This window comes from Episyrphus balteatus, chromosome 2, assembly GCF_945859705.1.
Source record: "Episyrphus balteatus chromosome 2, idEpiBalt1.1, whole genome shotgun sequence".
Lineage (NCBI taxonomy): Eukaryota > Metazoa > Arthropoda > Insecta > Diptera > Syrphidae > Episyrphus > Episyrphus balteatus.
In genome coordinates, this window is record NC_079135.1 from 69,281,584 (window position 1) to 69,303,900 (window position 22,317).

Genomic DNA, 22,317 nt, shown 5'->3' on the forward strand with positions numbered 1-22,317 from the left:
ATATGTAGTTTATGTAACTTGAGAAAGCTGTCCATAACTCTATTACTTAAATGCTAATTTTTAAGAGACATTTTTATTATTCTGATAATTAAGTATTTGCTTCGGTACCTTATTTTCTAAAAAAACATCAAAATAAATTTGTATTCAACTTAAATACTAACACAGAGGTTTTAGTATAATGCCAGAGACTAGACGATCACATTATTCGTCGTCACAGTTTGGTTCACAGTCAAGCTTCTGCCTCTAAATAATACGTTTAAGTACAATTTTAAAGATCTAAGTAAAATTATATTCTCCTTTTTCCAATTTAGAGGCTTAAACACTATAAATAATATTCTCATTTTAAGTTTGAAATACAATAAATCAGTTCTAAAAAATAAATCCAACTGGTTTAAAAAAAAACTCAATTGTTTAAAAAATAATATTTCAAAAAGTATGTTGTCAACAAATGCATTGATATTATTCGAATTCCAAAATAAATGCTTCAAAAAATAAATGTTTTCCTTTCGCAATACTGGTCAATGTTCCTTTCAAAGGGGAGTAATCATTTTCCCAATTTTGTTTTTTTTTTTTTTATCAAAGTTGCTCTCCACAATCAGATGCACTATTAAGGCAATTTGATTTGAGTCTAAACATAATTGCTTTGCTGTATGGTAATAACCCAGAACAATCCGCAATGAATTATTTACTTATATCTAGCACTTGACTTTTTGTTGTGCAAACACATTCGTGTGCATACAGTTCTGAGTTTTGTGCGAAAGTCTTACTGCAAATACGGCAAAGAAAAGGGCGAGCAATGAAGTGGGCCTTAAGAAGGTGTTCCTTATAAATTGTTCTTCGCGGGAACGTTATATGACATATTTCACACCACGAAGGACTATCAACAGCATGCGTTTCCAAGTGCTCTTTAAATTTCACCTCCGAAGGGAAGGTTTTCTCACATACTAAACATTTAATATCGGTTAAGGCATTATGGCGGCTCATATGTACTCGAAGGTAAAACTTGGTCGAGAAAGTCTTGTCACAAATATCACAGGTTAAATTCTCCTCGACTTGAAGGTGGATTGACTTGAAGTGCAAACGACGATTGTGCAGCGAATGGAAGTGTTCATCACAGAGTTTGCATTTGTAGGGCTTTTCTCCAGTATGTAATCGCTTATGAATAGCCAGATAGTTTCGATATCGGAATCCTTTATCGCATATATCACAAACAAAAGGTTTATTATTTGTGTGGGTGATTGAATGGATTTTAAGCTTATTGTATTGGCGAAATCCTTTTCCACATTCTTCGCATTGAAATGGCATTTCGCCAGTGTGAATCATTTTGTGAATACGCAGATTATACAAGTCGTTGAATGATCGATTGCAAACGTCACATTGACCGGATGTACGTTGCTTTTTTCTTTTACCTTCAGTCGTCTTACTAGGTGCTTTGATGGTTTTTACGGGTGCAGGAGTTGGAATAGGACTTTGTTGTGTAGGTTCTGAAATAGGAATTTGTTGTGTAGGTTCTGGAATAGGAATTTGTTGTGTTGGTTCTAATGATACAATAATTTCTGTTGGCTGGTGTTGATATACGACTAGAGGTGTTAGCTCAATAGATTGTGTCTCAACGACGGGTGTATTTGTGTTGTCATGGTCTTCGGTAGGTATGAAGTTTGAATTTTCGTCATCTAGGATCTGAAAAAGATTGAAAAATAAAACAGTTTAACTAATGAAATGCTTTAAATAAGTTTACAAAGAATTTTTTTTTTATTTAAGAGCCCAAACCAACTAAAGCAATTTTATTGAGGTTTTGGGGTATTCCTTAATTTCAAAGTTGGAAATAGATTTTTATTAAATTTATTAATTGGAGTATTTGACCAAGGGGGGAGAGAAAGAGGCGTGGGAATATGAAAAATGAAAGATATTATGGTAGTTTGTGGATGAGAATTTTACTCTTCATTCGGCTTTTTTGGCGTTTTACTAAATGTTCAAACTGTTAATTAATTCGTTGCAAAATGGCGTGCCGTATAAAAATGATTTTGATAAATTATTTCTTCCAAACAATTAACCAATGTTTAAATGAAAGAATTTATAAAAAAAAATTATGGACGGGAAGCAAAATAGGTAGAGTCATTTGGGGAAAGATCGCTCAGTGGGTAAGAGCGCGCAGTGCTTATTTCTCGAGTTGTGTATAAAAAAAAACTAAAATGAAAAATGAGGAAATCAGCGCTTAGTAACACGTCAATAAGTGATGACCTTCGCGATTGTGTGCTCAGCTCCATTTTATTTTAAAAGCGGGTTGAAAAAACCCGGCTCAAAACAAAAAAAAAGTTGTGCGGGAAAAGTGTTTAGCGTCGGCGTGGGAGCATTACACTGGTTAACAAAATTAAAGTTTTTCTTTGTTGCCGGAACAAAAAAAATACTTTTCTCAAGCGTTTAGGTGTTCTGAACTCGAATCCGTAGTCAGAAAAAATTAATCAGCTCCCGTTTTTGAAATATTACCGTTAGAAAATGCAGTACTTCGGGCCTTATTCTTTTATATAAGGTAAATTGTTTGTGCATATTTAGTAACAGTTTTTATAAGAACTATTTTCCACCTTTTTAAATCAGTTTAAATCTTTTCGATATTTTTTTTACTTCCCGAGATATCCTCAGTTGTTTGCATATTTCATAAATTTTCTAACGTCATTTTCTCCTTTATGATATATGAAGCCAAAGCCACTTTCTTCATTTTAAGATATCTCGCACAATAACAAAGATATCGGAAAGATTAAAAAAGTTCTTGAAAGAAGGAAAATAGTTTTTATAGAAACCGTTACTAAATATCTTCTAACAATTTTCCTTATATTAAAGAATAAGGTCCGAAGTAGTAAAAAAAAACGTTTTTTTTGCATTTTCTAACGGTAATATTTCAAAAACGGGAGCTGATCAATTTTTTCTGACTTTGGATTCGAATTCAGCACACCGAAAACCTTCAGAAAAGTATATTTTTGTTTCGGCAACAGAACCCTTGTTAACCAGTGTTATATACCGAGAGTAGTACCTACATATTTTGGAATTGTGCATATTTATATTTTGATTAAAGTCAAAAATTTGTTAGATTTTGTTGTATTTTATTATAAATTTGGTAAATAGAAAAAAAAGTACCTTTGTGGGAAAAATCGCGCAGTCCATTTGTGGGTAAGAACGCGCACTTCTCCCCATATTAAACTTTTCTTTTTTCAACAGGACAGAAACATTTGAAACTTGAATTTTGAAAAACGAAGGCTGTTATTCATGAATTCCAAAAAAGAAAGGCCGTAATCTTCTAATTTAATTCGAAATATTTTTTTGTTTGTTTTGTTTTATAAATAAAGTTTAAGTTTTTGTATCCGAACTTAATTTGTTTATTCATTAACATTTTCATTCATTTTAGTGAAAACTTGAAATAAAGTTTTGTTTAACTAAGTATAACATTAAGTTTTTAGACATTTAGTTGCCGTAAACTGTCAAGATTCCTATTAAAATTATGTGCGCGCTCTTACCCAAGATTTTGCGCGATCTTACCCTGACTTTGGGGAAAGAGTGCGCACTTCGACTTCATTTGGTTTTTGTTTTTAATCATATGAAATATTTAAACTAAAAAACTTTTTTTCTGTGTTTTCTTGTTCCCAAAGTATAGGTTTATCATTTCTAAAAAAAATTATGCTGATATCTCTTACAGAATCTTCACAATTTCGACTTAAAGTGAAAAGTGCACGCACTAACCCCAACTGACTCTACTAGTTGAAAAAAAAGGGTTTCCTAGAAATTTCACAAGAACTGCGTTTAATCGAAAACCGTAAAGATTTGGGATGAACAAGTCACCAAATTATGGGAGAACTTAAATTTGTCTTTCAAAATTAATAAAACATGAAGCGAAGGAAAATATGGATACGCTATGTAAGTTGTAAGTCTTTCATAGAAATTGGGAGGCTTGTTCTTGAAGAAAAATAAAACACCATAGCAGCCTGCTGTTGAGAGTTAGAAAAATGCCAATCGGTTCAAGTAAACTTGATAATTGGAAAACCTGTTCCAAGTTAGAGCTTATCAAGTGGCAGCGGTGTGCTGATACGTAGTGCGTGAGCTTTCCAATCGCTAGGTTGTGAGTTCAAGCCTCGCTCCGACAATTTTCAAAAATTAATTGAACATAAGCGACTTAACACCACTAAAAGTAGTCTGATGTTCGGGTTGGTCCCCTTAAAATAGCTATGGTTGTAACACACACAAGTTGTTGTTCATTCCAAACCTTCAATATAAATTGATTTCATAGACAGAATCACTACGCGTATGAAAAAGCCATACACAAACCCCTTCTGTTTGATTTTATTGAAAATCTCAGTCCTGCACAGGACCAAAAAAAAGACAAAGTCTTTCAAAATGGTTAAAAAAAAAACAAATAGTGGGCCGGACTTTAGCACGCACGAAAAAAAAGCATACATGCAAAATTCAAGAGCATTGGATTAAAACAAAACAAGGTGGTGGAAATTCAAACGATGCGAATACGTAAAATTGTTGAAGAATTAGAATACCCTTGTATCTTTTGCCAGAGTTTAGTACACAAAGTTCTAATCAGAAAATCGGAAATAAACTAAAAGCAGAATTGTTCAGATTTTCATTGGCCTTCAGAGCCCGATTTGTGAAATTAAGTTGCTGTTTTCATTTAACTTGGGCTAGTTAAATTAAGTGTTCGTATGTGGAGAATATGAGTATTTAGTTTGAAAAAAGTGAAAAGTGATTTAATCCCCTCTTGGTCTTGATAAGTCACTCCTGTAATTTGTATACTATTTCTGTTCCCAACGAACAGACTAACAATTTTTTTTTCTTCACATTTCAATGATAGATCCTTTTAAAGACCCATACAAACAATATAGAGAAAACAATAAAAAGACATGATTGGGAAAACATTCCAGACGCGCTCTTTATTGAAAGAAATTTCTTGGTTTAAGTCAAAATATTGTTCAAATTGAATTGAGAGTAAAGAAACAAGACTTTCACAAAGTCAACTGCCAGCCACAAAGTCACCTCCACTTCACTGTTTTCAAACTTTTTTTTTTTGGTTTTATTAATGACAGCCTTCCATCACTATATACCATTACCCCCTTGAAATTGAATCGCTTCCCAACCAGTAAATCGGATTTCTTATACCACCGCCTACTCAACCCCTACCCTCTTAAAAAAAGAACACTTTAGTGCGTAATCCGGGCACACATCAAACGCAGTGCAAACGGATTGGGGATACAAAAGTAATCCCTACAATACCCTAGTTCATTGGCACCATTCCATTCCAAAATGCGAAGTATTCCTACCCATGAACATTAGGGCGTTCGTTGTTTTTGAATCATGTTCCTTAGTGGAAAAACTGTTTCTAAATTATAAAAAAAAATCCTCTAATTTTTTCAGATTTTTATTTTGATACTAGATGGCGCCCCAAGAGGGTTAAAGTTGTTTATCATTTGAAATGGGTATGTTTTGACTTATGAGGCCATTTTTTTTAGATATAGACTCAAATAAAAATTTGTTGATGAGGTTCTTGGCTACATTAAACAACGTATAAACCATTTTTCTTGGATCAGGGGTTTAGTCAAGACATGCATGTTTTTTTTTGGATTGTATTTTATTTTTCATCCTATTTCATTTATGCTTGTTTTAATAAAACATGCTTGCTTTAATAAACCTAAAAAACCACGCATGCCCTGAGTAAACCCCTGGTCCTAGAAAAATGATTTATACCTTTTTGAAAATGTTGTTTAATATAGACAAGAATTTGATTTAAGTCTATATTAAAAAAATGGCCTCATAAGTCAACACATACCTATTTCAAATTATAAAAACTTTAACCGTCTTGGGGTGCCGTCTAGTGTCAAAATAAAAATCTGAAAAAATTAGAGGATTTTTTTTATTATTTAGAAACAGTTTTTCCACTTAGGAACTTGATTCTAAAAAAAAACCTAAATAACGAACGCCCTAATGAACATATATTATTAACCCTCCGTCGGAACACGGGTGAGAATTTGGCATGACAAAAATAAAAAGTGATCACAAAAAAGTGTCTTTATAAGGGTGAAAATGCATTTTTTTGGAGTTGTGAAAACAATATTCGAATTCCTCGAAAAATTCTACATCAATTTCATATATGATTCTCTATAAAATAATGAGACCGAAAAAAGTTCTAGCGACATGAAAAAATATAAACCAAATTCGCAAAAAAGAGGTGTGCCTACAGAGGGTTAATATCTGTTAAAAAAAGGTATTTTTGTATAGAATGTTAGAATACCTCCAGGGGGCGCGTCTCCATTAATCTTAATCTTAAGTTGCATAATACTAAACAATGTTAATACAAAACAAATAAAGCGTTACCTAATAGATTCTTTTTGCTTAAGTGTTATTTAAGATTTGATAAAATTTTCGTTCAATATAATCTAAATCTTATCAGATGGTGCCGGTACTTCAGAAAAGTTAATTTTTTTAAAGTCATGATGTTTTTTTTAATTTTATTGAATATTGTTCTTCATAAAATTATGGTGGGTAGATATTTTTATCAAAAATAGACTATCTTATCTTGGGTACCAAAACCCCGGTCTTCATAATAATCCAAAATATTGTAAACACAACGAATTTGGGGTAATTACATTCTGATAGCATTGTAAATGAGTTTGCCAAAGAAAGAATGAAAATCATAACCTTACAGAAATTTTAAATATTTTAGCTTTTCAGTGAGGGAAAAATTTGTACAAAATTAACAAAAATTAATGTCACCCTTAACCGATTTAATTGTAACAATAAAATTAATTAGATTTGAAGTACCATAAACTTCTCACTTGAAAAACACAATAAATTAAACACATGGATCATCTTTTAATAAGCAGGTCATTGTATTTTATTTTATTACTTTTTGGCTTCAAAAGTTTCAACTTTTCCTATTTTATCTAATCAAAAAAAAAAAAAATAATAAAAAAGAAATTTATTTAGTCTTCACTGAATGTGTGTTTTGTTCAAGAATATTTTGTTTTGTTCAAGAATATTACCATGCGACGCGACGGTTAGTGTGAACATTTAACGTTTGCATGGAAACATTATTGATTAACTAGTTCAAACTATAAATGTCGAGTAAATACTGGTATCGATTGACTAGAGGGCCCCCAGACGTCATTGCACTTCCTTTGATTGGTCGACTAATTTAAAGTAGCAGCTACAGAGTAATCCCAATCCCTTATGAACAGATATACATTTGTTGAGTATAATGAACGGGCGGCGCACAGTGTGGGAATTCGCGAATTTAGCGGAATAAAATTAATAACGCTTGCATTTTAAATTTTGTTGTAGTTTTTTTTGTGATTAGTTCATTGAATATGTGTATACAATCAAATGTAATTCACATTTTGCTGATATTTTATTTAAGTTTTTGTAAAATGAGCTTTGAAGTGACATGTTATTTTCACCAAAAAGTACTTTTTTTTTGAAAATCATAATTTACAAAAAAAACTTTAGAGGAATGATTTATTGTTTAATTTTATGACAAATATGAATAAAATAAAGAAAAAAGTTAATTATTGTCAGAATTGACTAGGTTTTTTGCAAACCGATATGTCAATGACGTTGTTTATGAACTAAAGAAACTATTCTCTAAAATGCTACTAAAACGTACAAGATACTATTTGAAAGGATGTTTTAAATTATGTAGCTTTATTTATGCACAATCAATGTTTTTTTTTTAAATTGGTAAGTGTTCTGTCACGAAATTTTTCTGCCATACATCATCAAGGATATCAATTTAAAAGAACCGTAAACTTCCTGTCGAAAAAAAAAATTTGTTTAACTGGAATAGACAATTTGTTTTTACCAATCGTGTTATTCTTGTAAAATAAAAAGCCAATTTGAATTTATTTAATTGTTTTTACTATATGTTTTGTTTTTAATGTAAACAATTTCACCCTTACTAATTCCTTTTTCCACTTTTTCGCAAACTAATTTCATATGCAGTTGAAATTTCTTCAAAGCTAAATGAGTCTAAGAGGCCTTGTACTTTCTTCTCCTTCATTTTTTCACAGCACTCATTAAATGATTTTCTAGATCTACCCACACTTGCAGAATTCGAAGGGGAAGGAATTTCGTAAAATATTTGCTGTGGTATTACTAAATAGCCACTGAGCCAGGAAGCATTTTTGCATTCAAAGCTTTCACGGTTCCTGTTATTTGACCATAACTGATCTAACTTAAAACAAGTTGTCCTCACAGACGAATTAATGATTTAACTGCTCCTTCAGAAAACGTTATGTTACCAAAAACATTTAAAACAAATGACATAACTGCCTCAAAGCGCTTAATTTTTATTTTTGAGACCCAAACATCAAATATGTCCTTCTTTGTTATTTGGAAAGACATTCTTTAAATTATATAATACTGAAATATTTTGTTAAATTAAAAGGATAGTTTGCTAATTATTCAAATAACATACCACATTATAAAAAGACGAAAATTAATTCTCCACAGTACATATACAGTATACACACAATAACAAAACACAGCACTTATAACAAGTAAAATTAATTTTAATACCGATTTTCAAAGTATCAAATATCAAATTTTGTGAAAATACGCGTTAATTGTTTTTTTTTTTTAATTAATTTATTTTTATTATTATAATTGGAACACCCTTTATCAGATGTAATACTTTTTTTTTTTATTAATTGATAGTTTTCGTTTTTAATTTTTAAAATAACTTAATTCTTATTTTTCTTACTGTTAACTTTGAATTTGAACACCCTGTATTTTTATTGGAACTATTTTAAAATCAAATTCACAAATTTTTTGAACACCCTGTGAAATAAAAAAAGTTTCTAATTCTATAACATTCTTCTTCTAACAAAATACTAAAAAGTTATTCGATTTTTACGGTATGCCATCATTTTTTTTTTTTTTGATGGTCATTTAGAAAAAAAAAAAAATATATATATCATAACAAAATTGGGGTGTCAAATTTTAGTGATTCTTGATAGATAATAAATCAAGCTTTGCATTGAATATTGTCTCTAAGCGGAATAACGCGGAATAACTAAAGTTTTGCTCTAACAAAGGTACAAAAATCGAAAAAAAACACATTTTTTTAACTTCAATCACCAAAACAAAAATGTAAAACACCCTGTGAAATAAAAAATTACTTAAAAAATTATACCTTGATATTTAGAAAATATAAAAAAAATAAAACTTTTATTAAAACGCTCACCAAACGCACGAGAAAAAATTAAGAGCAAAGTAATCTCTTTCACCAAATAAACAGAAAAAAAATCGCCAACTGCAACTTCGAAGCTATTTATTTTTGTTTACATGATTCCCACCTATCAATGCTTTTGTTATCACTTTCTACAATCTATTAGCTTTAAGAAAAACCGGTTTTGGCATCAAACAAGACAAGTCATTTTTCGAATTAAATTCCGCTAAATTCGCGAAATCCCACACTGTGCGGCGGCGTTAATCTTTATTGCATAAGAATTGTCATTTTTTTTCTGATAAAGTCAAATGTTTGATTTATCAAACAATCGCGCCGCATTTAACAGAAAGTCAACAATACAAATTAAAAACGCAAACAGACTTTTAGGGAGGGAGACAAATATTGTGTGAACATCGTAAATCTGTTTTTTTTTTCAATTTGTATTGATGGAAGAAGTCCATGTACTGTGTTTCTATCTATGTATGTATACAAAAAATATACATATATACAAAAATATACAATATATGTATATGGCGGCACGGTATTGTGGGAAAAAAATGTGTCTCGGTCAAGTGGAAGACTAAGAACTATTTAATTAGATTTATTAAACCAAACGTAGGTAGGTGGGTATTTAGGGAATCCGCCACTTTCACATATCGTCCCCCTTGCCTCAGACCAAAAGCATGATTGTACAATATTGAAAACTTGATCATGTCGGTTTTCAGAACTAATTAGGGTTCCCAACAATTTGGGGGTCGATTATAGTATTTTGAGAAAAAAACCTAAAAAAATATAGTACTTTCAAAAAAACGTAGTACCTATCAGGGGCGTACGTTGACTTGTCGGGGCCCCGGGGCAAGACTAAATTTTTGGGGCCCCTTTTATATAGAAAATAAGAACAAATAAAAGAGTACATATACGCCCACTTATGTTTTTTTTTTGGGGCCCCTGATGTACCTATCATATATTGTTCGCTAAAATTATGTAAGTAATATTTTTTGGGGCCCCAAGATAATATGTAATTTCTCTTTTAAAAAAGCAATTTATTTTTTTGGGACCCCTAAGGTAATACTTTTTTTACCAATTCAATGAAAAATATAATTTGTCTCTCTTCTGTCCGAAGTGATTTATGTCAAATATCTTATCTTTTTGCTTGCCTTCTCTGCATTGCCTCCTTACCGGGCCCTGGTGTGTTGGGGGCCCCGGGACAACGCCCCACTTGCCCCAATGGTGTGTACGCCCCTGGTACCTATTAATAAGAAAATAAAAAAGCCAAGGAATTTTTTTTAAGTTGTTGCATATTAATGTTTCAAAAGCCTGTATTTTTTGCACTTTTTGCAATATTCGAAAGTTTTTTGTAGACAAAAAAATTTATCATAAGGTTTTCACATTCATTATTTCAATTTTTCGCCGTTTTGAGTTCGTGATTGAAAAAAATCTTTTTACCTTAGTAGCAGAAATGAAATATAGGAATGATATCTTAAAAAACGTTTAGATGGTGTTTATATTGCTTTAAAATGTAGGTTAAAATTTTAACCTTGGTTTTGACACTAGCGTGGTGAATAAAATAGGTTAAAATGTATCCCCCGGTAGAGAAGGCTGAAATTTCAACGAAGATGAAAACTTAGGCCGTGTGTGAATTGCGTTAAAAAGTTAACATAATTGAGGTGAAATAAAAATTTTCTCTGGGACCTGGTTAAATTTGGGTTAAATTTTGTTTGCAGATGGTTTTTTTTTTTTTTTTTTTTATTAAAAAGGAGTATCATATGGCAGAAAAAAGGCAGAAACAATTTTAAACAATAATCCATACAGCTGACACCTCAATAGTGTCAAAAATTTTACACGGGGTTAACTATTTAACGCAATTCACACACGGCCTTAAACCCAAATACTAACTCAATCGACACACGGCCTTAGTAGACTCGGTTTAGGCGAGATCATTTACATGAACAATATGAAGCATCAAAATGCAATCAACATGAGGAATTGTAATGTTTTTGTTATTGATTTCGTTCTCCTAATTTTTGGTACAGTATTTTTGCGTACTATATATTACTTTAACAGTATATAGTACGTTAAACCCAAATATTGTACAATACAATGCTATATATTATAGTTCGATTGGGAACCCTAGATCTAATAGCTAGTAAATTGTGACCGACCTAATTCAGCATTTACAGATTGGAAATATTATTTAATTTTTCTGACTTAAACTTTTTGCAACTTCTTAGACATTGAACAATAGAGATTGGCCAATTATTTACCAATGAAGTTAGCAAATTCAGAAAAAAAATTAATTTGCTAATTCATGGTTGAGGCTTAAGGGGGATGATTATGTCTAAGAAGGTAAGTTCAGTCAATAGGGAAGAATCTGAAAAAATTAGTAACTTCAACAAAATTTATTTAGTTGCAGTTTTAAGGAAAGTTGATTTTGAATACAAATTTCAGCTTGTGTCATGTTTGGTCTTTCGGACTTTCACAATTTTGATAAATGGCATATAGATAAATAATTAGATTTTTCTAATGCCGCTGCCAAATGCTGAAAGTTTCACAATACACAACATGATGCAAACTATTTTAGTAATCATAAAAACCCCTATTCAATATTTTATCCAATTTTTATTGGTGTGACAATTTTTACAGATCCTCCGTATTTGGCTTTTCTATTCTTTTCTTTTATCAGGCAAGGAAATCTGTATCTGAGCAGAAACGTTCAAAGCTTTCTGACCTTTTCTAAAATCAAAAGCATTTATTATTTTGACTTTATAGTGCATTACTACCGCAACAACAATACACTGAAAGAAAATAAATTATTTATGCATAACAACTTTAAAAGATGTGGGTTAATAACTCAAAAAAAGTAAAATTTTGAGTTCAGTCACTTTTCACACTTAAAAATTAAATAATTCACATAAATTTTGTAACTAACTGGTAGGTAACTAGTATGAAACCAGCTTTACTAGAATTGCTTAGCAAATCAAAAATTATCATAACGGGAATCTTGATTAAAACGCCGCCGTAGATGTCATTATCATATCGTGTTCCGTCACCTATCATACCTCACGCTTTTGAATTTTGCCGGCGAAATTAAAAAAAAAAAAAAACATACAAGAAATTTAATGCTACCTATTAAAGTCAACTAAGCGAGATATGTATATTAATAAAAAACCATTTAATTTATTTAAAATATTTAAAATGAATAAATATATATGTAAAGTGGAATAAAAGCTGTATGGTTGGTAAGATATTAGAAATACAAAGCTATAAAACGGAAACCAATTATCATAATTCAGAATCTAATTCGTTTTGTTTTTAAAAAAATGTTTTGTTTTTTTTTTTTAGCTTTAAAAATAAATATACAAATAAAGCAGGAGCAACTTAGACATACATACAACATATTTTTTAATGCAGAATAAAGAATAGGTACGGCTGCATCCTATAAGTAAGCAGGTAGATGCTTTCATAAGTTGAATTAATGGTTAACACTTCGATGAATCTATTGAAAATAGCATTGAAGAAAGTACCCTGTCGACAAATACTGCTTTTTACCATTTTATTTATTTATGGCTCTAAGATAAAATGTTGTCTGTTGTATTTGCTTGAAATAAAAGTTTGGTGTAAATAAAAAAAAAATTTTAATAGATTTTAAATGGATGGCTTTTAATGCTTCGTAATAAGCTTGGAATTTTATAGAAATTTATATGTCGAAATACATGGAAAGTTCCTTTAAAGTTTATTTCGGATAGAGAATGTTATGTATCATTGTACAGTTTAGTATAAATCAGTTATAGTTTTTCAAATAACCACCCTTAAAAATATGTTAAAAACCCTAAATCTACATATATAGATTGTATTGAATGAGCAGCGTTTCATAGGCATCTTTCTTAAAATATTTCTAAAGGACTGACAACATTTGAATTTTGTTAAAATTAGTACCTACCACCTCAACAATAAATACCATTTTGCGCATCTCGAAATATCGGAACTTTAAAGAGTCTAATGTTACAAAATTCTGACCGACAAGAATGTTTTTGTTTACAGTTTTGTATTAGAGTGGTATACAATCTGTGATAAGTCCTGAAGTATCCTTCATCCGCTAAGCCCATTACTTGTTATAACTAATAAAACAGTAGGTTTTAGACAAAAAAATATGTTCTACAGACTTGTAACCGATTTAGTTTTATTAAAACGCATTGTAATTATTTTTTAGACCCTGAAGATGAGGCAAGTAAGACCTCGAAATATATAGGCCAAAAATAAATAATTTTCTAAAATAAAAAGATGCGTTTTTAATTTAATCTGAACTAAAAAAAACATTTTGCCTCATATCTGAGTCAGTCGCAATACTTTCTACCACGAAAAAAAGTTTGGACGTAGAGAAGATTTTGAATCAATTTATGTAGGGACGTAGAATATTTTTCATATTTATGATCATATATGAATTATGGACGCTGGAAATACGGTGCAGAAAACTTCTATGTATCAAATGTTATTCATGGGACGTAAAGAAAATGCCTGTTTTTCTGATACAAAATTATGAGCGTAGCTACTTTATTTTACCAGTTTGTATAGGGACAGTGAAGTTGTTAAAGAACATATTTTTTCTTACCTAAAATCTACTGTTTTATGTGTTATAATATAAGTTTTAGAAATTATTAACCACCCTAATATGCACCTGTATGCAAAGAATAAGCCATTTTTTTCTTTCAAATTTTTGCTGGGCTGAAAAATTTTGGCAACTTTCTCATCTTTTGTTCAACTTAAACCGTTTTTGAAAAATAAAATCAAAAATCGAACACTTTCGGTTAATTCTGTTCAGTTCAGTTCAGATTGATTAAAAAAAAAAAAAAAACTTGTTTTTTTTGTCCGATACAATTCCCTTTTTTAAGCTTTATTTACTCTATTATTATTTCACATTTCCGTCTGATCTTATAAAACCAATCAGTAACATTTTTAAAGTCTCGCTTTACCTTGGACTTGTACACTTAATTTATTTTAAACAATACAAATTAACTTTCTGTTTATTTCTGGTTTTTGCCGATTCATCTGATAATTGAGCAATGATATAGGTACCATACAATATTGAATAATAAATACACGCGAATGTAACCTTTTTCTTTGCACAAGTAGCTGTGTATATTGTATACCTATGCTTCTGTTCGACCAACTCATAAATAGTCAATGAATGCAAAAGAAACCTTGCGAGTCTTAGCGCGATAACTTGAAAATTACTGAATTATGGGTACATGACTATAAAGTAATCACTGAAGAAATTGTATAAAATTAATACATGCTGCAATGAAATCGTTATTCTCAGGCACTTATTTAGGTACCTTAAAACAGATCCGGACTAAAGCCACTCTACTTAAAATTTAGTTCGCAAGAGTTATAGTACTAAAGAGGTTATTTCAATACTTTAGAGGTTTCTACATAATTATAATTATAACAGATCCTCAATGAACGAAATAATGGTGACATGAAAAAAACACAAACAGCATGTCTTTAAAAAAAGGCGTATGGCGTATGAGTACTTTCTTATACGAAATTCAGGAAAACGTTTTCTTGTTGTGTTTGGTATATAGTAGCAGAGCAGTTATAATAAATTATTGCTTTACATTAATATTTAAAATATGTAAACTTAACGCAAATATAAAATATAAAACCAAATGTAATTCCTCATTCCAAAATGTTTTAATTACTATCACAACTCGCAATAAATTCCTAAAGAAAAAAACATACCCAATTGGCACGCATTCCAAAAATCACAATGTATGTAACTGAAGCTTAGCGTTGCTAGAAGAGAAAAAAACCATCAGAGTTTTTTTTTAATGATTCTCCAAAACTCAAAATTTAAACTTTCAAGTTTGTTATTTTGGGTTCAGGATAAAAAATTGACAATCCATTTCAATTAATCGACTTTTGATCAAATTTGAATGCAGAAATTCCTATTTGTTTGTTATTTGTTGAATGTAGTCTTGAATGTTTTTTTTTAGATAGTAAATTTGTAAGCAATGAGTTTAGCAATAGAAATAAAAATATACTATCTACTATTAGTAAACAAACAAAACATAAACATTCATAAAGTACATTTGACTAGAAAAGTATTTAATTTTTCTTTTGATCCTGTTGTTGAAAGGTTTTTAAATATGTGCAATACCAACAGTAAACTTCTGTCTTCTGAAAACAAACAGCATATTTCAGAATTTTATATAATTATGGTATTCCCAAAGTGATTCTCTCTTAGTTTTCTCAAAAGATAAATAGAAGATTCTTGTTTTAATATCAATAAGTTAGAGTTGAGACATAAAAAGTATAATAATTATAGGCAAGGGTGATGCGTTAGTTCTTACTGAAAATGAATATAGTCATTGTCAAAGAAATAATTATGAAAAACCTCAAAGTTCAAAACAAAGGAAATACAAAATGAAATAGATACACGGCTTGCTCTTATGGTTGAATTTGCTAAGAATATTCAGGCATTCATAAAAGAATAATAATTTTATAAGGAATGTAAAACTTATTATTAAAAATTCTTTTTCTTTTTTAGTCATAAACCTTTTTAAATTGTTTAAATCTCCAATGCGATGCTATGCTGTTTTAAAGAAATTAATTTTCCACATATTTGAACAAAATTTACATAAATTTTATTCATCTTTTTGAAGAAAAAAAAAATGATAAAAAAAGTTTGAAATATTAAAAACAAATAATAACAAAAATTTGTATTTTTGAAATTTTTTCTTATTTTTTAAATCAAGGTAAACAAAACGATTTGCAACTAAATTTTCGTTGAAATCAATATAATGCTTTACGAGAAAGCCAGAAATTAACTTCAGTTTTGCTGTACAAAGTCAGAATTTATGAAAGAACTATGAAATTACGTTGTTATTTTTTTATATTTATTTGATTTCCTTCAATAATTCTAAAATCATTCTAAAAAAATAATGGTTATTTTTTCATTACAGTTTTACACAATTTTGAATTTTGTTCTCAGGGTGCGTTTGAATAATAAAACAAATCGTTCTATTTCATAGGAAAGAGTAGGTACGTAACAAAATTCAGCAGGTTCAAATTAGTGCCCTGTCTGAGAGTCTTAGATCTTATTCTGCCTTCGCCAAGTTGTTTTGTAAACCTAAACTTCTATCAAATAATTATTATCAACAACATTCTTGCACAGCACAACTTTAAATAACTTTCCAAATGCCCTTATTCCAAAATTTTACGGTTTTGGAGAATGTTGCAGATACATTTCAAACTAAAACCCCTTTGCTGATGAGGTCGTATCATACATCAACAAACATATCAGAATTCTTAAATATATCATCCACCAGATCTCGCTGGACAAACTTTTTAATATGAGTTATTCACTTCCATCCCTTCTTTACATTTTCAATTTCAATTGAGAATATCAATGTTAACAAAAAAGAGCAATTAAGATCGCACTCTTATCCTTAACGAATGTTTAAAGAACTGCGCAAGTCAATTTGAACGAGTGTGTGTTTATTCGCTTTACTTTCTATGTGTGTGTCCCAAACAAATGTGTTTTAAAAATGCAAAGCTGTTAGGTTTCCCAATAGTTCGTATTGGGTGATGCCTATTACGGTCATTATTTAAATGAATCATTACCTAATTTATTCAGGGTCCTTCATGATTATTTTAGTTGTTTAAATGTTGCTTATTTTATATTTGCATAGTCTATCTCTATTAGAACGTGTGAAAAATAAAATGAATACCACCCCTACCGAAACCAGCTCATGTGTAATACATATTCACGATTCACCCTTTTATAACTTACTACGTACCTACTAATATCAGTTCACCCCTGCCTTAAGCCCAATTTCAAGCTACAGTAAAATCCAATCAAACAACACGAATCTGGAATACTTTATTCAACTCTTATCTTTCTCTCAAACAAAGCTCTCTCAATTCTAACAGATTGTTTTGATTTTTTTAACTTTGAATTGAGTTATAAAATAGTATTTTAAGTGCCAGTTGTACAAATATTTTATTCGTGGCTAAACAACTTTTATCTTCTGTATAATGTTTGTTAAATTCGAGAACCAAAGCTGAACCACGTTTGTACAACTGGCGCTATGAGTATTCGGAAATAAGTCTGCTATTCATGAACGTTTATTTCTTTCTAAGGAATTTAATTGCTCTTCACTAAAATATATTTTTACAAAATAATTTATGAGAAAATGTTTGTTTATTTTTTATTATTGTGTTTGGTTATTTTAGGATTTTTAGCAGGTATATTAAACATATTTTTTAATTTAAGGCTGATTTAAAAACATCCGCATGGGTCGGATAGAATTCCAGCTCAGTTTTATAAATATTACAACAGCGTTATTTTTTGTAAGTCTAGCTTACATCATCAACAAATAAATGCTTTCTCTTCAGGGAAGTATTCATTTTTGCTAAATACAAGAAAGGATGTGCATTGCATCCACCAAGTATCAAGCAATTTCTGTTCAAAACAATGCAATGAATAACACAAAATAAACTATTAGGAGAATTGTAATCTATTGTACTTCTTGCATTAACTCCAGAATCAACTCAACTAATAATAATTTATCAGTTACATCTTACATGAATATTCCAATTTGAAGAATTCGAAAGTGATGATATTTTGATTGGAGTGGTAAAAGATCTTAAATATGGAAAAACACTTAAACAATGAAAAGCTCAACAAGACAAAAATGGCCAATAAATCTGTCAATACAAAACATGGGGAAGTAAATATTATGAGATGCGTGAAAAGCTAACGACCAACACATAATATCATATAATGCTAGAAACATTATTTCTTCACTTTTTGTGAAAACGCTGAAACAATTGGTGGATTACTTTATATTAGAACCTTAAGTTTGGCAGACTTACTCTTGCACAAAATGGTAGCTGTAATAGCTACTTATTCAAAGATATGGCTTGGTTTGACAGAAAATTGTGAAATCGATTTGTTCAGCAATATTAAGGATCTTAGAAAGTTAAAAAATGGACATGTGTCGGTCAATTTCCATGATGGATGAAACAAGTACATGAATGATGATTCAAACTCTTTTTACCATGCGGTCTTCTGTCAACTAAATCACAATTTGCAGCAGGTGAACTACTTTAATGATGAGCTTAGTGTCAGATTTGAGATTCTTAACTCTGTACTACACAACAGGCAACAAGATAAAGACGTTGTGGATATTTATTTCGTAGGAAAGTGTCCGAAGTTTAGAGAAAAGAACTTTTAAGCTGTTGACGAAGTCATGTCGAGGACACTGTGCAAGTCGAAATCTTTGACAAGTGCGCTGTTGACGGTTTCCCCCTATTTCAGACCTGAGAAATCGATTGGCATCATTAGTTTTTCGATTTATCGGTACGACTTCGAACAAAATTTTTTTCGGAAGTTTTTTTTCAGTAATTTTAAGCATTTTGCCCGGTTTAAAGTCATTTTTCTTGTTTATATTGCTATTCGACTCAAACGTTATTTACTACCAATTAAAATTATTGAAAAAACTTCCGAAAAAAATTTGTTCGAAGTAGTACCGATAAATCGAAAAACTTATGATGCTAATCGATTTCTCAGGTCCGAAATAGGGAGGAACAGTCAACAGCGCACTTGTCTCAAACATTTTTTTGAAAAAAACTTGCACAGTGGAATTAAACGAAATTAATGTTGAGCTGTACAGCCCCGGTTGCTTTCCACTAAAAATGATATGAATTATTGAAAACAATTTCCATTAAAAATATTATAAAGCTAAGTGTTTTATCAGTAATTTGATGATTGTTGTCTCAAAATTTTAGATTATACACTATACAGTCAACAATGAAATTTTCCATTAATAATGCTTGTTGCACAACTTGAGAAAAAAAGATACAGTGGTTTTTTTTTTGGGAAAATGCCCAGTTTTCAAAAGATAATTGGAACAACAAAAAAATAAAAACAAAACATGAAAATCAGGTATTCTGGAATTCGAGTCGTCTGCTTTATTTTAAAAGCCCGTCGATTGTTTTTGGCACAGGCTCATATATCAGTTTTGTTCATTCGCAGTGTCAAAAGAAATTAAGAAAATAATCTCACACCAAAATGTTTATACTTTATTTTTCTTTAGTTTATTTACTCGCCTAAATGGCCAGTCTCCAAAATACGAAAAAAAAAGTTTCTCAAGACTTTTCTTTTCATCCACTTTTATTGTGATAATTTTGTTTTTCTATAGAAAAATTTTATCACAACTAAACAACCGACATGCAGTTAAAGAGTGTTGTCAACATTTAGAAGTCACAATGAATCAAAGAAAGATTTCAAGAACTGCCAATTGAATGTTTAAATTTTCCTAATACATACATATTACCGATATGGATATTTCTAATTTGAAATGAAGCTATCACTTCAGTAAAAAGAAACAGTCGTTACAAAATATCTTGTCGATACAAAGAATATCTGTTCTCGGGACCATGACTAATATCTAGAATTCATTTTAATATAATTGAAAATCTATGCAGACTGTATGATTCTCTTTTAAATTTTCAAACGTCACAACCCAGAAAAAAAAACAACAACAACAAACACAAGATGTGTTGAAATTAAACGATGCATTTGTTTTTGATTTTTTTTTTTGTTTTGACTCAGAATAAACAAGTATATACTCGTATTCATGAAGTTAAAAAATTTAAAAAATAAATTGAAACGCATCCCACCAATAAAAAAATTAAACGACCAGCCGTTTGTCGAATCGATTAAACATGAATGAATGAGGAACAATGACGTGAGCATATGCCATGGGCACATAATAAATAAAAGCCAACTAAAATAAGTTTCTCTTTTCTTTCCCTTGTCAATAATAAAAATTAAATAAAAAAAAGCTGTATACACTCTAGACCATGTGCGGGTCAACTTAATATCTGTTTACGTCTGGGAATTGTTTTTATTTTCAGATTTATTTATATCTTGTTTATTATTATTATTTTTTTTTTCAAAATCAGAGATATCCATATAACCCAGTTTTTTTTACCTTGTTGACATTTTCGTAGAATTCTTTGAGTAATTTTGGAGACGAGTCTGATGATTGTTCGGATGATTCCGAAGGTTCGGATGATTCCGAAGGTTCCGATTGTTCAATAAATTCATCAAAAAGTTCCCTTTCATACCAAGTATCCAGTTCGTCATCGGACTTTTGGCCTTGGTGTTCCAAAATCTGATGTATATAATAGTCGTCTGAATTTTCAAATTCACTTTCGCATTGCGAACAAATGAACATGAATTTATTTTTATCACATTTAAGTATTTCACTGCACTTTCGCGGTTGGGGGTCGTGGTTCACGAAATGTTCAAAAGTCGCCATTTCGTATAAGAGGTTATAATCCTCAAAGGTATCCGTATCACCTAGAAACTCTTCCATAGTGTAAGTACGTTAAATTAAGTTTGCCGTTATATTGTTTCGTTTTTATTCACCAAGTAGTGCTGGAGCACTATATAGCTTCCTTAAAGGCTGCCGAACAACAACTAAATCGAAATCCCACTATCCCAGTATTCCAAGCAAAAATTTCGTTTTCAAATTTTCAAATACATATCTAAAATAATGTATCTTTGTATCTATGGTACATGTGTGAGTGTTGTTGGGGTGGTATTCTCTTTCACAGTAAAGTTGGATTGTGAATGTAGGCGAGGGTAACGGTTTTTAAGATAATACATATCAAACAAGATATTTATACTTGGAAGTTGTCGTTGTAGCTGGTAGCTAGCTGTAGCTAGCCCTGCCACAAGGCACACTAGCACCATAGTTGAAAATCAACATTATTATTGGAGTGGAGGGCTGCATTTGTTCCTTTTTCTAGTAGTTGAAGAAGGACTTCCGTTCTCATTAGATAGGAAGAGAATTCAAATTGTGTTGTTGTTTTTGTTGTCCTATAAATATCGGACAAACTCTATAATAACAGCTGATATTGATCGGGGTGGGTTATTGAGTTTGTTTGGTGGTTTTATGTTTACAATAGCTATATCTCTACACACATAGTAATGTAAAAAGAGTTTGTCGCTAGACAAGACTAGGTGTGTTTTGATTACGGAGAGACTAGGTATGTTAAGCAACAATGTGTTCAGGTTGTCGTCATACTTTAATATGGACATAAAAAAATTGTTGATATTTTTTTTTGTAGGTATGTGTATTGTGTATTATACATGGAATTTTTATTTTTGGAGCAAAAGGCAATTATTTATTATTTCGGGGCTAGTGAGTGCTTTTTAATTGCACTTTATAATGTCCTCTTGGTTGCGAAAAAAAATTTAATAATATAAATGTAGTCCAGTTAAATGTATGGGGTTGTAAAAAAAATTGCCGGAATATAGGAAAATTAGATTCGTTGTTACTTGGGTGTGTTTGTATCTTTGGTCTTATTTTGAAAAAATGTGTAGAGTCGTAAACTAGATTAATGTATTTATATGGATAAAAATCAATTTTTGTTTGTCTGTTGTCCTCTATTTTAACTCCAGCAGGAACTATTTGTCTGATTTTATGACATAACTTAAGGAAATGGCTCATATTCACTTCACAGCTTACGTTGATTTATTCAGTAAAAGAGAGTTTAGAAAACTTAAATCGATGTAAGTTTCGCTGTCGGCGAGTTATTAAAGTTTGATATCAACTCTTGGGTTCATATTCTTACACCGTTTGTTTGATTATGCCGAAAGTTTGAGAAATTCCGCATATATTTATGGGATAATAAAAAGATTTTACCAATGCAGATCTATCAGTTTGTTAAAAAAGTTATTATAGGTATTTACAACTAAATATTTTTTTTAGCTTCAAAATCTAAATTCAATGCACGAGTGTACAAATTTGGTTTAAATATGCACCATAAATAACAATAATGTTATTCAATTTATAAGTTCAAATGACCTCAACTCCAAAAATTTATAAAGGTCACTTGAACTTATAAATTGAATTATATTCAATCGCTCCACTTAAAATAAAAATAATTTTAATAATTTTTATTATTTTCGTTATTTTTTCTTCGTTGTTATAACAATAATGTAGCTTAGAACAGTACCTACCTTCTGCCATATATATGTATTATTAGGCCCGAAGGAAAAATACAAATTTTTGGTTTATGTTGCT

General features: G+C 30.4%; 2 protein-coding genes across 2 annotated transcripts in view; one reads left to right on the forward strand and one right to left on the reverse strand.

Annotated features, from left to right (window-relative positions):
* LOC129911492 (uncharacterized) overlaps positions 1–22,317 on the forward strand; it is a 99,765-nt gene that overhangs the window by 12,924 nt on the left and 64,524 nt on the right. The window lies entirely within an intron of this gene.
* On the reverse strand, positions 589–20,714 carry LOC129911496 (zinc finger protein 583-like). Its single transcript, XM_055989309.1, has 2 exons — positions 20,215–20,714; positions 589–1,680 (listed from the first exon to the last, which is right to left on the reverse strand). Exons 1-2 carry the CDS (start codon positions 20,599–20,601, stop codon positions 682–684), a joined length of 1,386 nt encoding a protein of 461 aa, XP_055845284.1. The 5' UTR covers positions 20,602–20,714; the 3' UTR covers positions 589–681.

Bases quoted from the DNA above. Each gene is read 5' to 3' on its own strand.
- LOC129911496 (XM_055989309.1), bottom strand. From the start codon at position 20,601: ATGGAAGAGTTTCTAGGTGATACGGATACCTTTGAGGATTATAACCTC. The intron at 1,681-20,214 runs GTAAAAAAAACT...AATCTTTTTCAG, and splicing joins TCTACGAAAATGTCAACAAG to ATCCTAGATGACGAAAATTC.